General features: G+C 45.5%; 1 protein-coding gene across 5 annotated transcripts in view; it reads right to left on the bottom strand.

The window, feature by feature from the left end:
* Positions 1-1,326: 1,326 nt before the first annotated feature.
* The window catches only part of unc5c (unc-5 netrin receptor C), a 137,047-nt gene continuing 117,141 nt past the window's right edge, over positions 1,327-21,232 (bottom strand). For all 5 annotated transcript variants that reach the window (XM_010895667.3, XM_010895668.3, XM_010895669.3 and 2 more), the window contains 9 exons: positions 18,698-18,889; positions 16,811-17,170; positions 13,860-13,947; positions 13,595-13,772; positions 5,695-5,928; positions 5,053-5,202; positions 4,806-4,970; positions 3,592-3,770; positions 1,327-3,440 (listed from right to left, as the gene is read on the bottom strand). In XM_010895667.3, coding sequence (XP_010893969.1) covers positions 3,281-3,440; positions 3,592-3,770; positions 4,806-4,970; positions 5,053-5,202; positions 5,695-5,928; positions 13,595-13,772; positions 13,860-13,947; positions 16,811-17,170; positions 18,698-18,889 — 1,706 coding nt within the window. In that variant the 3' untranslated portion in view covers positions 1,327-3,280. The remainder of the gene's footprint in view (positions 3,441-3,591; positions 3,771-4,805; positions 4,971-5,052; positions 5,203-5,694; positions 5,929-13,594; positions 13,773-13,859; positions 13,948-16,810; positions 17,171-18,697; positions 18,890-21,232) is intronic.

Here is a 21,232-nt window from a genome sequence, read left to right as displayed (position 1 = left end):
CAACAAAATACAGTTCAGCGCTTCTCCAATTTATCCACCCCTGGAGATTTTTACACAATTTTATTCGTAGCCTAGTCAGGGACTAACCAGGTCTTCTCTCCAATTTATCCACCCCTAGAGATATTTTACACGTTACACAATGTAATTCGTGGCCCAGTCAGGGAGTAACTAAGTCTTCTCTCCAATTTATCCACCCCTAGAGATATTGTGCACGATTGCAATTCTTGGCCTAGTCAGGGAGTAACTAGGTCTCCTATCACTACCTGTGCTCTTGTATTACTCGATTTGCTCGTTAAATGATGTGGATTTAAGACTCACCAACATTTCAGCTGTTCATAAAAAAACAGGAACAAAGACCGACTCCCTTGCGGGTGCGCGCAGCCAGCTTCGTCTCAGGACAACAAAAAACAGTATTTTTGGTAGAATCTAAATTTCCAACTATCCGGGTCACGGCACCAAAGTGTTAAAAATCGGCGTTTACATATAGTGATCAAATAATGTAGAACCTGTATCAAATCGAGGGAGAAGTTCGCTCAGGTTTATTGGAAAATTGCAGCACAGATGTCATTCGGTGAATGTTCCATTATCTTCTCACTGTAATGTTAGTTGCCAGCTAGCCTATACATTAAGGGTCTTTCTACCTAGCACAGATCATGTTTCTAGAATGTCCAAATGGTCACTGTAAACAGAGTGCAACCTATAGAGAGATAATCTAAACAGAGATGTTTCTGTTGTTCTCATTATCTAAGCACATTCACTTCCAATGAAACATACATTCACATTGTAATTGTTAATGCTCAGATTCCACAGTGGTATGGCTCAACCTGGTCTCAGGGGAGGTGGTCACATAGGTGTAAATCAGTGTAAGACGATTGTGTTTATCTTTATATTTCATTGCGCCACAAAAACATATATGTTACAACCGTATAAAAATTATATGTTACGAAGGTAAGTGTCTCTCCATGGTTTTGAACTTGCAACCATTGGAGTTGGAGTCACCCAAGAAAACCTCAATGCTGTTTAATTACAAAAGCGCTCACCCCTGGGCCTACTGGCCACATTAAACATACCATATCGTACAAATGGAGTGTATTCCCTTAGACCAGCCTGTATGGCTAGGTATTGTGTTGAGTCAGGATGGGGACATCATGTAAGGGATTAGCGATATGGCTAGTTATAAGGCTGGTTTCGCAGACACTGATTAAGCCTAGTCTAGGACAAAAAAAGTTCAATAAAAAACATTAAGCTTGGGTTATGCTTGTGGTAGAAGTTGGTGTTAAGATTGAACCAGGATTTGGAAAAGAAAAGCCAGTCTCAAACATTCAGTGTTGCATATAAATATAATTTATTAGTTTTAAAAATTCTTTCTTACACTTTGTACAGGACTTGACCGAGGATATGCAAGCGTTTGCAAGTAACACAACAAGAGTGCCGGAAACAGAACTGGTCACATTCTCACTACACATACAATATTACCCATGAAGCCTCAGGAAAGATGGAATGCAACGGCTAGCACTTGTCAGCACGAACATTTCGTTTATAAAGGATGCAAATCTTGCATAGACGGCTTTAGGTAAAATTATCATACAACAAAACAAATCAAAAGACTCATCAGTGCTGCTGCAGCTTTGAAAGGATTTTGCGTTGACCCGATCTTCATTTATTATACACATATGCTATCATACAAACCTTACATGTAATGTTGTCCTATTTGCAAGATAAATAAATAGATAATCCATCAAATCTCCAAGGATTTCACCTATTTTAATTCCCGCCATCAACAGTAAGCAATAGTGTTGTCATTCAGTAATCTGCTCTCATGAAACAATCGTATTACAGGTAAGCTATTCACACTTCATGACGGAGGACGTTAGTGTGGGATTTTACACAAATGTCAGTTATTTGGTAAAAAGGTAAATGTATCAGGCTTCATCAGTCCTAGAAAAATATACTATCAACTAACGATCCATTTTGCATCTTTTCCTTAACCCTGGTTCTGGCTTGTGTGGCTGCAGTCGTCAAATCAGAAGGATGAGATGAGTCTCTAGCCCTGGTATATATTTGATCCTAAAATGCTTCTTACTGATCTGGTCTCGTTACACATAAAACATTATATAACAATGTGTCTTTAGTTTGTCCAAAAACTTGGGCACATTGAAAGTGTGGACCATTACAAAGATCAGCACTATGCTTGTCTGTTGGAACCAGGTATGAGCAGGGCTAACCAGAGCTACATGGCAAAGTCAGAATTGTCTATCGAAAACATATTTTTTGGTCTTAATTTAAGGTTGTTGTTAGACAATGTTAGTGTGGTTGAAGTTGAAGTTCTGACTTTAAATGAAATGGACTGACTTGGCAACTTGACGACCACATTATGCCGACATGCTTGTAGTGAAAGACAACTAACTGACTAATTTTCTCTGACCTAAGTCAACACTCGATAGACCAAGCTAAATCAAAATGTCTACTCTCCAAACTAAATGGCAAATTGTAAATAATAGCAGAATGTAAAGTAACAAAAATGAAATGTAAAACAATAATACACAATAGGAATTATAAAATGTAATAATAATGACAGTCTTAAACTGTAAAATGTTTCAGTTTTCAAAGTTTGGCATATGTACAGGTTGCTCTATTGGCTTCGTAACAGTGACTGTAGGTGTCATTACTACGACAGTCCACCAGGGGGCACTAAAACAAAATGAATAGAAAATCGCAACGAAAGCAGGGGGAAAAACACACAAGCTCCAAATAATCAATATTAGGCTGCATAAAATGCTAAACGAGATATTTGTGTATAAATAGATGTTATAAATACAGACCTATACCGTCACTGAAACAAGTTCATTTATCAGAAATGTTGACGAGTCCTTCAACATTTAAGTTGGTTTTGGGGGTTACCATGGAGATCCATGGGGGCAGTTTGAGTGGAAGGGGCCACCCCCTATGGCCACGCCCCTTCCTTTCAATGGTCCTCTGCTCTGAGCCAGTCTGTCACCACAGAGAGACGTCCAGGGACCGAAGGAGAACATCCAGTATATGGACAGCACTATCAAGCGTTTCCTAGGAAACTGTATCGTGGTAAAGAAAATTAAGAGAGTACAAACAGGACTGACTAACATCCTCTTTCCTTCCTCAAAATGTTACCTCCAACATGCTTTAAGTGGGGGCATATCTATTTTAGCAAACAGATTATCTTCCTCTCCTCCCTGGAATATCCTAACAGATTCTCTCCTTCCTCACTACTCCCTGGAACGTCCTGTTCTTTGACAGACTGGTGTCAGTGGTCCGTTGCCATGGGCACAAGATTCTCATGGCGACCCATCTCCTCCAGGACGGCAGCCAAGCGGCTGAGGTTCCCGTCAGGGAAGTGTTGAGCCTCCCAGAGGTCCAAAATCACCCCCGTGGGACTGGACTTAGTGGCAAAGTAGTTCAGATACCTGAAGAGAGCCAGAGAATCACAGTGACATGAGGTCAGAGAGAGGAAAGACTGAGAGGTGACTGGGTAAAACGCTAAATGTTGGACCACATCAGGGATGCATACAGTCTGTGTGTGTGCGTGTGCATGTGCACACAAACTGCCGCCCCTACCTGTCCAGGTGTAGTTTGTGGGCCAGCATCCTCCAGTCATTCCCTCGGGTCTGCGGTGCATCCAGACTTCCGCAGAGCTTCTGTCTGATGGAGAGGGGGATGCGGAAGGCGTTGGGCCCCACCAATGTGGTGATGTTGCTGGCCGGGTCCAGCAGAGACGTGTCGATGTTTTGGGTGTCCTGGGGCCGGACAGGAAGAGAGGTGGGTGTCAAAATCCCTCAAAATATTGACTAATTTTGACCTGGGACACCAGGTGAATGCAAATAATTATAAGGTAGAATAGAAAACAAGCAGTAGACTGGGTCCCCAGGCTCGGAGTTGAGAAACCCTTCTCAAGTCAGATAGAAAGCCTCAGACGTATCTGAACATTAACGCCAGGGACAGACAGAATGGAAAAAACCTGTACTGCCATTAAGAACCGTTACATAAAGCACTCTAGACTGTGTCTGAACCATCTCTCTTCCTGTGTCCTCCCCCTCTGCCATTTGCTTTGAGCGGTGAGGGGGTAGTCAGACTGAGATTGGACAGATTATTCTCAAACTTGTGAACCGTGATAATAAAACAACAAGTTATGCCTGCATCTCTCAAGAGACTATCTCTCCGCAAGAAAGACAGCGAGCGCTGTGATGTGTTTCACCGACAGACAGGGACAAACACGTAGGACTCCCTTCTATCCAGAATGCTTCACGGACCGCGAGCGAGAAAACGTTAAGATATACTTTCAGTGGACATCAAATGTGGCCTTCGCTAATGTATCCTTTACGTTTTGATCACGCTGCAAAGCCGCCATGCTACGGACTGAACAAAGCCTTTGGCCTGGGCAGAGTCACGGTTAGTGGACGGGTATGTTCACACAGTCGAGCATCTACAGGCAGAGGTGGAACAATTACAAAGCACAAGTACTCAACTGGGTTTGGCTGTGTTCACGACTTTAGGGAAGTGTGTATTTACAATCTAAGTAACCAGGTAAAGGGAATTCAAAACTAACCAGTGATCAATTAAATAAAAAGGAAGAGTGTAAATGTCCACTTAATGTCACTGGTTAGTTATGAACTCTGTTTCTCTGGTCATTTTACTCTAACTTAAGACCTTCCCAAAACTGGTGAGCACAGCAGAGTACTTTTACTTTGTACTTCATCCACCTCTGTCTACAGGTTAGCGCGGCCGATTAATTTTATTAACTTGGATGATGGCACGCCCACAAGGTACTGTACCTCTGACAGGGTGGTGTCCAGCTGGAAGATCTGCCCTTCACCCTCCACCTGTCGAACACACAGCTTGCAGGCCAGTTCCACGGTGCTGGGGCACAACCTCTCCAGAGTGAAGGTACAGTGGAGGTTCCTCTGGGAACCGGACCACACCTGTTGGAATGACACCTCCTGAGGAGAAAGGAGGGCTGTTATACTGGCACTTGGAGAGAACAAGAGTGCGCGCGCGTGCATCTTTATTTGCTGTGCTTACCTGGTACTTTGCTAGCAGCTTGCTCTTCCACAGAGTGTGCGGGACGTCGTGGATGGAGAGCCTCAGGTTGTGGGTGCTGTCCTTAAAGTTGAGGGTCTTTGGTTCGTCCAGCAGTTTCCCTCCCATCTGCTTCTCCATCTGCAGGACTTCCTAGAATAAAGGACATGGGGGGGGGGGCACGTAGGGCTGAGACTTGGCTCTGGACTAAACGAGATGAGATCATCCGTTAACTTCGTCCCAAACAAGACAATTACAGAATGACCGTGGTAATTTGACCCATCCATAAACATTCACACAGTTTGACATTTACGTCCACATACACAGTGATCATTGCCTCTTCTCATTACCCCACTGCCAGAGCGAATGCCCAGGGCACATTCTCTGGTGTCTTGCGATAGGAGGAACGTATTGGAAGAGGAGGGGGGGTAAATATGGCTCGTATTTGCAAGGGCACGACACCATTTCTCCGGGAGCAGCTTTGTGATGCAGATTTTATTCAAATGCATGCACTCATCTCTTATTACAGCATACAAACACAGACCCAGAAGTCTGCAGGCCTCCTACACTTCATCTGCTACCTACTCCTACACACACGCGCGCACACACACGCGCGCACACACACACAAGCACGCGCATTATTACTTTGAGTGAGTCCTGTGTGTCGTCCAGGCAGTACACTCGAATGTGGTACTCCAGGCCAGGGCAGGTGACGGGGCCGAAGATGGCCAGCTTCAGCCTCTTGGTGGTGGCGGCACTGCAGGACTGGCCCACCAGGCAGTAGGTCCCCAGGGTCTCTGTCAGGATGTGACACGCCTCGTCATCCATCTGGATGTAACACGGAGTGGTGAAGTTCTCCTCCCCCACTACCACCACCTCCTGGACAGACAGGGAGTTACAGAGACGTGTAAGAGTGTGTGGTGTGTGTGTGTGTGATGTAGATAAAGACAGCAGAGCATAATGTCTAGCATTTGTCTCTCCTCACAAGTCTCTGACAGCAAGCCTTAACCGATGATGGAAAAGGGTGAAAAGGCCTTTTCTATGGGTTTCTGACTAAGCCAGTTTTGGTTGTGATGAATTTTGTTGATACGTAATTTTTCTATGCTCTTGTGTTCAAGCATGTGTGGCGTGTACATGCGTGCTTCCAGCTCCTTAACTACCAGCCCCTCAGGTTCAGGCCGAACCGCCAAGGTAATCAGTTGTATCTGTACCCCCCGGAGGGGATACTGTATCTTTACCCCCCGGAGGGGATACTGTATCTTTACCCCCCCCCCGGAGGGGATACTGTATCTTTACCCCCCCGGATGGGATACTGTATCTGTACCCCCCGGAGGGGATACTGTATCTTTACCCCCCCGGAGGGGATACTGTATCTTTACCCCCCCGGAGGGGATACTGTATCTTTACCCCCCCGGAGGGGATACTGTATCTTTACCCCCCGGAGGGGATACTGTATCTTTACCCCCCGGAGGGGATACTGTAGCTTTACCCCCGGAGGGGATACTGTATCTTTACCCCCTGGTGTCCTCGAAAACAGAGAATGTAAAAATAGTAAAAGTGCTTTTTGAATTGTACTAACTCCTAACCCTAAACTTAACCCTACGCTTAACCAAAATAACCTAACATTTATTCCTACATTTAATCTAGCCCTAATTCGTAACTGTGATTCACATCCTACCCCCAATAACCTTTGGGAACAGAAAAAAATACTCCCCATTAGTTACATTTTCCTGAATTTCCCACAGCTTGGAGATATTTTCATCCACCTAATATTATTAAGTTAGAAACAGAGACACTCATTTGTACGTCAACACTAATGACAAATAATGTTTGTGTAATTTAACAAATGACACTGATAGATTGTATTTTGTAATTATTTATTCAAAAAAAGTCCACAGAAAAGTAATTTTTATAGTGAGAATATCTAACCACACCCCTAGCTTCAATAGCTGGCATCGCCCCGTTTGGCTGAAATAACTTGTAACTGTTTCTTGTAACTTTCTAACCCTTACATCAACTGGGAGTTTTTCCCTATTCTTCTTTAAAGTATTGTTTCAACTTTGCTATGTTGAAGGGCTTTCTTACATGCACGACCTGCTTGAATCCTACCACAGCATGATGATATGATTGAGATCTGGGATTTGACTCATTCCATTCCCTCCATTTTGTTGTCTTTGAGGTCTCTCTCTTGTGGTAGCTTTTTTGTGCGTTGGATCATTCTCCTGTTTGAAGATCCATGGTTGGTTCAGCTTTTTGACAAATGGCCTCACCTTTTCCTCTAAAATTCTCTGTTACAATATGGAATTCATGGTTGACTCAGGGCCAGGCCAACCTGCCATCATTTAGGCAGCAAAGCAGCCCCAAACCATAATGCCTCTGCCCCCATGCTTTACAGTTGGTATGAGTTTTATTTAAAAAGCAGCATGTTGGCATTGCAGGCAAACAACTCCACCACTGTCCAGAACACATGTGTAAAACTACTGAAACAATTCTATTGAATGTTGAATGTTTACCACAGAAGGATATCAAGTTTCCATTTATTTGAATCTTTTAATTTTAAAATGTTAATTTTATGGGTGTTATTTTAAATCACCAAATTAAGTAAAAAAAAGGACACCTTTCCAGGCGGTGTACTTTTTCACATGACTGTAACAGAGATCTTTAACTAGATGCTGAGGCAGTCCCACTGACTGATTCTCTACCTAACTGACTGTCTGACGGCCTCTGTCTTCAGTGACCATGAACCGAACAGCCATTTTGACATAACATGTCATAGCAAAAGCAATATCTCTATAAATCACCAGTCATATGTGTGTGGTTGGCCTCGGCTCAGAGGCGATTGAAGCTCATATAAAGCCACTAGACGTCACCAACGGATATTACCACCCATACGGTGGACAGACTGAGATGTAATCAATAGTTATTTCTCAGTTTAAATGCTTTTACTCCACAATCTTGTTTTATTGGCTATCCAGAGCCAATCCGTCAACGTCCTATACAGTATGTAGCCCACCGAAAGACTGCATATTATACAGTCTGACCGCATCAACGGGGGCCCATAGCGCTTCTTATCGCTCACTCATCTAGAATTTATTTTTCTTTTCTGAAGGTTTTTAAGTCTCTTCAACAGAACTGCCACATCGGATTATGCTTCTAGTATAATCTGTAGGCTACAAACACACACAGACACACACAGATAGGCACACACAATGTGTAGTCTCGATATTGAGTTGTTAATCATCAGGTTTTGCTATGCTGAGGCAATTTGGAGTGTCTGTGTTGATATGGGCAGTGACTGCTCTGTAACGTGGTGATGAATGCGTTGAGGCAGACAGACAGAGAGTTCTTCTGTTTGTGATGCAGTAAAACAAACGGCTGAATAAAGACTCAGTCTCTCATTACCACATCAAACCACATCGCTCTCAGTCTCTTTCTTCCACACTGACTGCAAACGGTTCAGCAGGTCAAATATGCCAGAATCTTCTCCTACCAACACATTTCTACACAACCTTCAGCTACTATAAACCCTGCTTCCTAAGTATGTATGGAAAGATCATGAACCCTGCTTCCTAAGTATGTATGGAAAGATCATGAACCCTGCTTCCTATACCTGCATGTAGGGGTTATAAACTCTGCTTCCTATACCTGTATGTAGGGGTTATAAACTCTGCTTCCTATACCTGCATGTAGGGGTTATGAACTCTGCTTCCTATACCTGCATGTAGGGGTTATAAACTCTGCTTCCTATACCTGCATGTAGGGGTTATAAACTCTGCTTCCTATACCTGCATGTAGGGGTTATAAACTCTGCTTCCTATACCTGCATGTAGGGGTTATAAACTCTGCTTCCTATACCTGCATGTAGGGGTTGTGAACTCTGCTTCCTATACCTGTATGTAGGGGTTATGAACTCTGCTTCCTATACCTGCATGTAGGGGTTATAAACTCTGCTTCCTATACCTGCATGTAGGGGTTATAAACTCTGCTTCCTATACCTGTATGTAGGGGTTATAAACTCTGCTTCCTATACCTGCATGTAGGGGTTATAAACTCTGCTTCCTATACCTGCATGTAGGGGTTATAAACTCTGCTTCCTATACCTGCATGCAGGGGTTATAAACTCTGCTTCCTATACCTGCATGTAGGGGTTATAAACTCTGCGTCCTATAACTGTATGTAGGGGTTATGAACTCTGCTTCCTATACCTGTATGTAGGGGTTATAAACTCTGCTTCCTATACCTGTATGTAGGGGTTATAAACTGCTTCCTATACCTGTATGTAGGGGTTATAAACTGCTTCCTATACCTGTATGTAGGGGTTATAAACTGCTTCCTATACTAGTATGTAGGGGGTATAAACCCTGTTTCCTTTACCTGTATGTAGGTGATACACACCCTGCTAGAAATACAGAAAGTAATACAGGAAACTAGGAAATTGTGTTTTCCTTCCAACACCCAACCCTGAACACCCCACTGCTTCCAGCATGACTACAGTGGATATAAAAAGTATACACACCGCTGTTAAAATGCCAGATTCTTGTGATGTAAAAGAATGAGACAAAGATAAATCATGTCAGAACTTTTTCCACCTTTAATGTGACCTTTAACGTGAACAATTCAATTGAAAAACAAACTGAAATCTTTGAGAATAAAAAAAAACTAAAAAAACAATAACATGGTTGCATAAGTGTGCACATCCTTAAAACTAATACTTTGTTGGAATATTCTGATTTTATTACAGCACTCAGTATTTTTGGGTAAGAGTCTATTTGCATGGCACATCTTGATGTGGCAATATTTGCCCACTCTTCTTTGCAAACGCGATCCAAATCTGTCAGATTGCGAGGACATCTCCTGTGCACAGCCCTCTTCAGATCTCCCCACAGATGTTCAATTGGATTCAGGTCTGGGCTCTGGCTGGGCCATTCCAAAACGTTAATCTTCTTCTGGTGAAGCCATGCTTTTGTGGATTTTGATGTGTGCTTTGGGTCATTGTTGTGCTGAAAGGTGAACTTCCTCTTCATCTTCAGCTTTCTAACAGACGCCTGAAGGTTTTGTGCCAAAATTGCCTGTTATATGGAACTGTTCATAATTCCAGCTGAACCGGGGTGATGTGCAGTGTTGTCTTTGCGCCAAACGTGCTTTTGGGGGACTTGATGTTTGTTTTTGTAAACTTCAGCCGGGCTTGGATGTTTTTCTTTGTAAGAAAAGGCTTCCATCTAGGCACCCTACCTCATAGCCCATTCATATGAAGAATACGGGAGTTTCCTGCAGTTCCTTTAATGTTGCTGTAGGCCTCTTGGAAGCCTCCCTGACCAGTTTTCTTCTCGTCTTTTCATACATTTTGGAGGGAAGTTCAGTTCTTGGTAATGTCTTTGTTGTGCCATATTTTCTCCACTTGATGATGACTGTCTGCACTGTGTTCCATGAATATATCTAATGCTTTGGAAATTATTTTGCACACTTCTTATGACAGATATCTTTCAAAAATGATATCCCTCTGATGCTTTGGAAGCTCTCTGCGGACCATGGCTTTTGCTCTGAGAAGCAACTAAGAACATTTCACGAAAATCCTGCTAGAACAGCTGAATTTTATTTGTGATTAATCAGAGTCACTTTAAATGATGGCAGGTGTGTAATGACTTATATTTAACATGAGTTTGAATGTGATTGGTTAATTCTGAACACAGCCACATCCCCAGTAATAAGAGGGTGTGCACACTTATGCAACCAGGTTAATTTTTCCCCCTGGAAGATTTCAGTTTGTTTTTCAAATGAATTGTTCACATTATAGGTCACATTAATAGTGGAAAAAAGTTCTGAAATGAATTATCTTTGTCTCATTCTTTTACATCACAAAAACCTGGCATTTTAACAGGGGTGTGTAGACTTTTTATATCCACTGTATATCTTAGAAGTACTCTGTCAGAAAGCACAAACCTTGAGTAGTACAGCCTGGCTGTGTAAGCACTGATGGGTTAGCCAGAAGGTTAGAGGCTGTTGCTAAGCAACTGAAGGATAATAGGGCCAGGCCAGAACTGTGCATGAGGAGCCGGACGTGTGTGGAGTTGACAGGACAATGACGACCAGGCCAGGAGCTCTGTTCTGACAGCTAGCTGGAAGGGAACCCTTACAGTTTTTAAACTTACACTCAAATACAGTGGGGAGAACAAGTATTTGATACACTGCCAATTTTGCAGGTTTTCCTACTTACAAAGCATGTAGAGGGCTGTCATTTTTTCATAGGTACACTTCAACTGTGAGGGATGGAATCCACAAAATCACATTGTATGATTTTTAAATAATTAATTTGCCTTTTATTGTATGACATAAGTATTTGATCACCTACCAACCAGTAAGAATTCCGGCTCTCACAGACCTGTTAGTTTTTCTTTAAGAAGCCCTCCTGTTCTCCACTCATTACCTGTATTAACTGCACCTTTTTGAACTCGTTACCTGTATAAAAGACACCTGTCCACACACTCAATCAAACAGACTCCAACCTCTCCACAATGGCCAAGACCAGAGCGCTGTGTAAGGACATCAGGGATAAAATTGTAGAACTACACAAGGCTGGGATGGGCTACAGGACAATAGGCAAGCAGCTTGGTGAGAAGGCAACAACTGTTGGCGCAATTATTAGAAAATGGAAGAACTTCAAGATGACGGTTAATATCCCACGGTCTGGGGCTCCATGCAAGATCTCACCTCGTGGGGCATCAATGATCATGAGGAAGGTGAGGGATCAGCCCAGAACTACACGGCAGGACCTGGTCAATGACCTGAAGAGAGCTGGGACCACAGTCTCAAAGAAAACCATTAGTAACACACTATGCCGTCGTGGATTAAAATCCTGCAGCGCACGCCAGGTCCCCCTGCTCAAGCCAGCGCATGTCCAGGCCCGTCTGAAGTTTGCCAATGACCATCTGGATGATCCAGAGGAAGAATGGGAGAAGGTCATGTGGTCTGATGAGACTAAAATAGAGCTTTTTGGTCTAAACTCCACTCGCCGTGTTTGGAGGAAGAAGAAGGATGAGTACAACCCCAAGAACACCATCCCAACCGTGAAGCATGGAGGTGGAAACATCATTCTTTGGGGATGCTTGCACTCCATTCTTTGGACAACTGCACCGTATTGAGGGGAGGATGGATGGGGCCATGTATCACAAGATCTTGGCCAACAACCTTCTTCTCTCAGTAAGAGCATTGAAGATGGGTCATGGCTGGGTCTTCCAGCACGACAACGACCCGAAACACACAGCCAGGGCAACTAAGGAGTGGCTCCGTAAGAAGCATCTCAAGGTCCTGGAGTGACCTAACCAGTCTCCAGACCTGAACCCAATAAATCTTTGGAGGGAGCTGAAAGTCTGTTTTGCCCAGCGACAGCCCCGAAACCTGAAGGATTTGGAGAAGGTCTATATGGAGGAGTGGGCCAAAATCCCTGCAGCAGTGTGTGCAAACCTGGTCAAGAACTACAGGAAACGTATGATCTCTGTAGTTGCAAACAAAGGTTTTTGTACCAAATGTTAAGTTCTGCTTTTCTGATGTATCAAATACTTATGTAATGCAATAAAATGCTAACTAATTACTTAAAAAATCATTTTAGATTCCATCACTCATAGTTGAAGAGTACCAATGATAGAAATTACAGACTTCTACATGCTTTGTAAGTGGGAAAACCTGCAAAATCGGCAGTGTATCAAATACTGGTTCTCCCCAGTGTATGTCTCTTTATATGGCCATACTACACAGCGGCCGTCCATCTGACAGCCAAGTGAACCGCAATCATTTTCAAGAAAGCATTTTCTTAGCATTTTTTGCATGGTTTTTCTTTATTAAATGCCAAAAATCGTAATGCATTTTACAAATAAGAGGGAATTGAAAATGAAGCACCTGAAGCTAAGGAGAATGAAGAGCCTGGAACTGCAACAAGGTTTTAACTGCACAGGCAAAATAATGTGCATGTGGGAGTGTAGTGTGGAGAGTATTACTGAACAGAGAAAGGGTACGTTGGTGCATGTGGAGATATCACGTGTGTGCCGTAGTGATGGTGATGGGCGGCCGGCACTAACCAGCTCTACCGAGGTATTTCAGGTGCAGAGGCGTTGGCGTGCGTTAGGATGCATCTGTTTCCTCCAGCTACCGCTAATTAAACCATTGTGTGTGCGTGTCATGGGTCTACATTCTCAGAGACACCCGCGGCAACACAACTTATCATTAATGCTGTTTACAATGGAGGGTATGGGCAGAGAACTGTCTCCTACACACACACACATTCACACCCCCCCCCCATGATATTCCCTATTAGTGTTCTCAGACAGGCCTCTGTCATTAATTGAGTATGTGCTCAGTATAAGCCGTTAACATGACAGCTGATGTAGCCTGGCCGTCACAGACATGCTATCTATCCCATTATCTCATCCCTGGATCCCCCGTGTCACACTACCTACTATCATCCACAATCACGCTGCCTAGTTCTTCCTCTCCAGAACCACCTCAAGACCCTTATCGGGCTGGATGTCAGAGTACATGGACCGCCACTCACCTCCCACTGGGCCTGCTGTGATTGGCTCTTGAGCTGAATCAGCCAATCCTCCGCGGCACCACAGTCGGCCTCAGCGCAGTGGTGCATGGTGATGATGACCGGGCGGGTCAAGAGGGCCCCCGGGGGCCCGCAGCTCACAACTGGACTCAGCACCGTCTGACAGTCATCGACCGGGGGCCTGGGGGAAGGCGCACACGCGGCCGTTAGCCAGGCTAGGACGTAATAGGTGGCGCGCGCCTGGCAAATGGACGGGATTGATGTTTACCTCATGCTGTCCTTCCTGTGAACAGTCACGTACATCTCATAGACTCGCCCCTGAGGGATGGCTCCAGCTGGGACCAGCAGACTGACCCCTGTGGAGAGAACCGCAGACCGTAACCTAGACGGGCCAAGCCATCGACGACATAACCCATTGTTGCCTGTGTGCAGCCTTAGTTGAAAATCAAGTGTCATCTCCAGCTACATGAAAGGAGTTTCGGGAAACGATGCATGTGAAGGTTAAACTGTATGTATTCAACCCATGTAAAAGAAAATTGAAATGTTGGTGTGACTACAGGCTTTAAAGGGTTTAATTTGGGTTAGATGCCCTGCTTGCTTTTTTAGGATGATTTTTATTCCTCCCAGTCTGTCTGTCTGTCTGGCTCCAAAGTGTGTCAAATAGCTCATTGATTTCACATGTCCTTGCAGTGAACATTTTCAAAGGATGGCAGTCAGCAGTAAAATCATACAGCACTAAACATTCTGTATCACTGTATCAGAGGGGATAGACTGCAGTGTGACAGGACAGAGAGCATCAGAGAGACAGCACATCAGAGAGACAGGGAGAGAGACAGCACATCAGAGACAGAGAGCTAGACACAGAGCATCAGAGAGACAGAACGAGAGGGAAACAGTAGGGTTTAATGACAGGAATCAGGATACTGGGATTGACCAGGATATACCCACTAAACTTAATTCCACTTCCCTGGATGAAAACATAAACCAGTAATTAACAATATGTTTCATTTGAACAGTTTGCCCTGAAGTGTGTGCATAGCATTGAAGACACAAAGGGCTGGTTTCACAGACACAGATTAAGCCTAGTCAAGGACTAAAAAACAAGCTCAATGGAGTTTTCTGTTGAACTTGATTTTCTAGTCCTAGACTAGGCTACATGTGTGTCTGCGAAACCAGCCCAAAGTCCCCAGCTTTTGAACTACTTATAGACCTAGTTGAAAAGGACAGCAGTCAAAATATGTGAACAGAAAAACAAAGGAGGTTCCAAAAGCATATTTCTCCATCATTCAGCAGGCCTACACACCCAACATAGTGATGCAAAATCTGAATCAAAGTATCAAAAATCACAACCTTCAACAAGAGAAGGACCAGGCTGTATCATTCTATCACAGTAGCTAAAAACCCATGTCATTTTCAATAGACTGCATCCAGCCTAATAACAATTAATTGAATTTAACATTCAGACTTTTTATTTGACTAAATACAACAAGAAAAACCCTTTAGATGCATGTGTTAAGTTTTTCCATTTACAGTGGTATTTTGCTTTTTAATAACACCTATTATTACTTAGAAAACCAATCATTTTTTGAAATTTTTTCAGGATTCACAATTGTAGATTCTCAGGAAAATATTAAATTCTAGGACAGAGAGAGATGGAGAGAAATTGAGAGAACAGAGACAAAAAGGAAGCAACAATTTAAGACAGAATTGCCACAGATCGATTGAAAGGTGAGGAGAACTCTTTGATTTTATTATAACATATATACAGTAGATCTCGCAGCTGAATATGTCCTTGCCTGGCATTATGAAAGAAAGACAACAGCCCAAATCTCTGATTTGTTGACCATTTGTTTTGTATACTATTTTTCTGTCAGTTGTTTTCTTTATTCTTATTTCTACACTGTATTATTATTGCTGCCTAAATACGTTTGATTTAGCAATAGCGACAACCATTCATTCCTGACAATAAAGCACCTATTGTACTGAATTGACAGAAAAAGAGAGAGAGGGAGAAAGAGCACTCATTCCTTAGAGAAATGCTTCAAAAAGGAAAAAGTATTTTTGTCAAAAAGCGAAATATGTCCACTGTCCTATTGCCACACAGTATTTAATTACACAGGAAGGAAAACATATTCAACAACAGATGTTTTGTACTCCCTCTCTGTGTAACATGACGAGGTGGCTAAACAGCAACAGCAGCTTAAGACATTTTTCTACTGAAAACCAGAGAAGTTGTTATCCTTTAATGTTTCTGTCTGTTTTTCCCAGCTGTCGACATGCATTTGAAGTACGTTCCAACAAACCACATGTGTGCAATGCGTGCAGAGCATAGATAATCAACGCAGAACTGCAGGCCTGAACAGAACAGCAGAGTACGGAGCAGAACAGTTCTGTGCCAGCCCGAAGCTCTGTGCTTTGTGGGGTCGGCTTCTCCTACAACCCTGTCATGGATTGTCTGTTAGCCCCGCTCCCATGGACGCAGAGAGCATCGTCCGCACTGTGAAACTCCATCCCCTCCTGCTGCCAGACCCCTCTTTCTCTCTCTCTCTCTCCAAATCTCTCTTCTTTCTCTCACCCTCCCCTCCTTCCCCTCCGACCCACGAACTGGAGATAAGGGTGCCATCTCCCTCTGGAAGATAGGGGCATTATCTCCGGCTCATCGTGATGAAAGCTAGCGCTCCCTCTTGGTGCGTAGTGTAGGAAGGAGGAAGTAGAGCGAGGCGTGAGAACGATCAACTTGCTCGGGCCTGACTCGGCAGACGCTCTTAATGGTGTTATTAAACACACTTCTCGCTAAACCGCATTGGAGAGAGACCCCACGCTCCCCGCTAAACTGAGAAAGCACCTAAAACCAATGTCACTGTGAATGAATGAGAGCAACAACGCTGCGCTAACCATTTAAACCATAGACTAAACCCAATGTGATCTGTTGAGCCAAACGGATCTGTGTGGATGTTTCCCTAACAATCCATTAACACTGTTCCTGGAATATGCTCCTTTTATTCAGGTTCATATAATAGCGGAGTTTGACTTTGTTCCGTTTTTTGATTTCCGTTGACTTCCGAAGGGTAGGGAAATCCTGCCTACAATGACTCCACCTGGCTCAACGTATAAATCGGGACTGTCCAGCGTTAATGAAAAAGCACCCATGAAACACCCCAACCAGCTTTGAGACATTAGCAAACCCCCGGCTCCACAGACACACACACAAAGACATACCCGAGTTGGGGACGATGAGATGGCCCCCCAGGGAGTTGAAGGAGCCCATGGCGGTGCATGAGGGGTCCCTGGTGCCGGTGCGGAGTAGCGTCTGTGTCTGGGTGCGCCTCCCCATGGTGTCACCATCTAGGAGGCAGTGTGGCAGCTTGGGTGACAGCTTGGAGGAGAAGTCTGACAGATCTTCCGAGGGAGTGACCAGGCCTGAGGAGTTGTACACCTTGATCTTTAGGTTGGGCAACGGATCTAGAAGGGGTGAGTTGGTCATGGGGATCTTGTCAGCCACGTCGTGGAGGGCGTAGACGGGGCCGCGGTACATGGCGGCCGCTGAGGTCAGGTCAGGAGGCGCCGTCAGGAGGTCAGCTGGTAGTCAGAAGAGGATAATGGTGACAGAATAAGGAGAGGTGCAGTCACACCAAAAATAGGATGTTTCAGGCGTTAAGAGGCGTGGGGTAACCCCTGGGTGCTAACCCCTGGGGGCTAACCCCTGGGGGCTAGCCTCTGGGTGCTAACCCCTGGTGGCTAGCCTCTGGGAGCTAACCCCTGGTGGCTAGCCTCTGGGAGCTAACCCCTAGTGGCTAGCATCTGGGTGCTAACCCCTGGGGGCTAGCCTCTGGGAGCTAACCCCTAGTGGCTAGCCTCTGGGAGCTAACACCTGGGGGCTAGCCTCTGGGAGCTAACCCCTGGTGGCTAGCCTCTGGGAGCTAACCCCTAGTGGCTAGCATCTGGGTGCTAACCCCTGGGGGCTAGCCTCTGGGAGCTAACCCCTGGTGGCTAGCCTCTGGGTGCTAAACCCTGGGGGCTAGCCTCTGGGTGCTAACCCCTGGGAGCTAACCTCTCATCTTTCAGTTAGTGTGGTGAAATGGCAGGTGGAACTGACTCTGAAATGCTGTTTTGTTGTTGTGTTCACTCAGCTCTACACATAATCCATTGTGAAGTGTCCTTTTGCTCAGAGTGCCAGCCCTAACCGTATCTCCAAAGGGGCACTTGTCGTAAGGAACAGATGGCACCATTATAGAGCAGTTTACTTAGAGGTACACATGTGAATATTCATGGCTTAAACAGTAACAGACCACGTCTGCACACTCCTCCTACTCTCCAGCTCACTTAGTGGAAAGAAAATGGTAAGCGTGTACATTTGTATTAAACACTATGGCAAATATCAAGTGGTGTGTTGGAATACTGAGCCTGTTTGGGTTCTAAATTTAGCCTGTCAACAGATGTGTGGGGCTCCTGCAGTGTGCTTCCCTGCCCAGCTGGGGCCAGGACTGGATGGAAGCACGTCGCAGTAAATGCAGCACCTGTACTCCGCTGTAATGTGTCTCTTGGACTGTGTTTCAGCAACAGCGACCTGAGTGGGTTAGTGTTAGGCTCTGGAGGTCCTTGGGACAGCCGTATCTCTACCCATCCAATTAAATCAACTTGTCTCCACCCACGCATCAAACTTTCCAGGCAACGAGTCTCCATCTCCCAACCTCATGAGTCCCTGGCCTTTTTCCTCAGCCCAGTCAATCCACCACTGCCCAAATCTAATCACAGTTTAATCCTCCACACAGAGGGCTAATTAAGCCTTAATGTTAGCTGCTGGATTGCCCTCCCCCTGCCTCCCAATAACAGGCATTCTAATAGTCTCATCACCTCGCCCACACAAAACATCCCAGTCACCTTTTCTCCGCTCTCACCTCGTCTCATCGGCGTTCCCATCATCCCTCCCTCAAACGCGTCCCTTAGCAGCGTGCCTGAGTCAGCTGGGTCTGTCCTCATTAACGACTCCCTCAGACAGGCTGGTTGTGTAACACCCGTTTACTGCCTGTTATTCTGCTACAAAAATGCACACCTGTTTGCCGCCTGCTTTTTTCCCCCTATAGTGAAACGCGCGCGCTCACCCACCTGTCCGAGCCGTCTTGATGCTGACAGGCTGGAAGCCCCCGTTGAGGGCAGAGGTGTCTATGATGTCAGAGTCAAAGTCCCGGTGGTTCTTCCTGTACACGAACAACGCCACGATGACGGAGATGACCAGGCACATGATCACGGCGATGACGATGCCAACGTACAGCGCCACGTCGTCCGTACTGGGGGCAGCTGGGTTGGGGGGGGGCAGAGAGAGAGAGAGAAAAACAGACAGGTAGTCTCCTCAGATATGGAATTCCTTCACACAGCACACACAAACTCCATTAATCACGTGTGAAAGTCAGGCAATTTTATCAGTCTTCCAATAATGATGGTATCAGGATCCCAAATATCCTGCTCACAGATGACAGCATTTAATAACGCCCGGCGCTCGTCAAACACACCGCGACGGTGGTTGGCAATGTAGAATCCCCATACCCCATGCATCCTACACTCCTAGAACAAAGCCTCATGGGTGTCATGGAGTGTACAGGCTCCCATTATCATGTCCTCACTGATCTATGAAGGCATATCATTACGCAAAGGTTACATTTGATGCGTCAAAATGTCCTAGGACGCGGTGAAATGTCAAAGCCGTACTGTGAGGTAGGGGCGGTCCAGCATTCAGTTAATGACAGTGAAATGTGCCAAGAGTTTGGAGTTTACACCAAGGGCAGGTTAGCTAGAGAGAAAGACCGAAGTGGGAGGGAGAGACAGAGAAGAGGAATTAAGAGGGAGGGGTGGGAGTTCTGACTGACATACATGAAAGCCTTCCCTGGACCATAGTAAAAGTCCTCAGCTCGGAATAACACTGTTCTAAATAAACACTACTGGCCAATGACATCTGTGAAGCATACCCTCTACTTCTAACAGCCAGATGTACTACTCTGGATCAAAAGTCTGCTTCATAAAGATGTAGTGCTCTGGAAATTACAGTGGTCTGTGAACAAGCACATACACCAGCATTCCTCTCTCTGCCCCTTTGTCCTCCATCCTGCTCCGTCCGTTCGTTCCTCTGATAAGATCAAGAAATAACGCCCGCTTCACAACACCCCTTTCATCTCGTCCGCCTGGAGCTTTTCTTCTTCTGTCCGTTTTCCAGCTGGAGAGGGGCGGATTTCAAAAGCAAAGCCTTGGTTGTGCTCGTTCTAAAGGCTGCGTGTGACCCAAGGCTGTAATGACAAGCCATCATTACAGTCTGACAGTTGAAGACTGATGGCCTTGGAAACTGTGTCAGAGCCTTTTGTGATGTTGATAATTGTAAAGAATTCCCTTCACTGTCAAGAAACTGACAAGGGGAAAATAGGGACTGTCTTACAGGTGTCTAAATGCCACTGGAAAAGTGCGTGGGGGGGAGTGTGAGGAAAAGGAGAGACTGAGGGAGAGAACGACCACCAAAAGGTAGAGAAGGAGAGAGAATGGGAGCCAGACACATGGAACTGGGAGGAGAGAGAGAAAAAGACAGACCGACACAGAGAGGACAGAGTTAGAAAGGACCCAGACAAGAGAGATTGCTGGCATATAATTACATGTGGTGTCAAACCATGGTGTACCAGTAGATGGCGGTGCAAACCACAGATCAAGGCCCACCATCACAAATCAGTAATTGGTATGACCACTGGACAATTTGTGTATTAGCCTGATGTCTTAAATGATGCAGATGGCACTCAATCTGTGCCTTATATTTTCACACGCGGGGGTGGGATGTTGAAAGGGCCAGAGGGACAGTAGACGCGTGTGGGAGAATGGAAAAGTACGGCAAATGGAAGGATGTGCTCCAGGCTTTCTCTCCCCGGTCCTGTCTCTGTCATGGCGCGGCGCGCACGTTGGCGTCGTGTTCAGGGTGGTTGTGCAGTGCTGTCCCCTGTCCAGCGTGTGTTTACTCCGTGTTTCTGGTCCTCCCCGTGCCGCTGGGCTTGCGTTCAGACAGGCCCCGCGTTTAAAGGCACTAATCAGTGTCAGGTTCAGAGAGGTAATGACAGGGGCCACAACACGTGGATCTGTTCGATGGGGCCCTCGAGCCCCACACCCTCCCAGCTCACGTCGCAAACGCGCCCGGGCCTTTCTCTGCGGGAACGTCAAGGAACAAAGCCTCCACGGCGCTGGAAAAGGGCAGCGCTTAAGCTTTCTGTTGCCCCTTCGAACGACAGCTCGCGACTGCGTGTTTGACATGAGTGCATAGCGCCACCCGAACTCTTGGATTAACACAGCAACCGACAACAGCACATTATGTTAGCGCGGTCGAGACCTTATGGACGCCAAAAGAGGACTGCGGGCCGCGGCCAGGTGCCCGAGCGCCGCGGCACGTGGGATTCCCAATCCCTTCACCTCCTCCGACCCCGATTGCCCCCCCCCCCTCCCCCACGAGGACCTCAGTGCGGCCCTTACACAGGCCTTAACACAGACATCACATTAAAGACGGCAGATTCTACATGGATCCATACAACAGGCTGCTAATCCCGACGCCAACACAGACATGAGTGAAGAACAAAGCAGCCCGAGCCAAATGATGAAAGTCGAAAAAAATATATTTCA

The sequence above is a fragment of the Esox lucius genome, chromosome 14, assembly GCF_011004845.1.
Source record: "Esox lucius isolate fEsoLuc1 chromosome 14, fEsoLuc1.pri, whole genome shotgun sequence".
Taxonomy (NCBI): Eukaryota; Metazoa; Chordata; class Actinopteri; order Esociformes; family Esocidae; genus Esox; species Esox lucius.
This window is presented reverse-complemented; position numbering and strand designations above follow the sequence as displayed.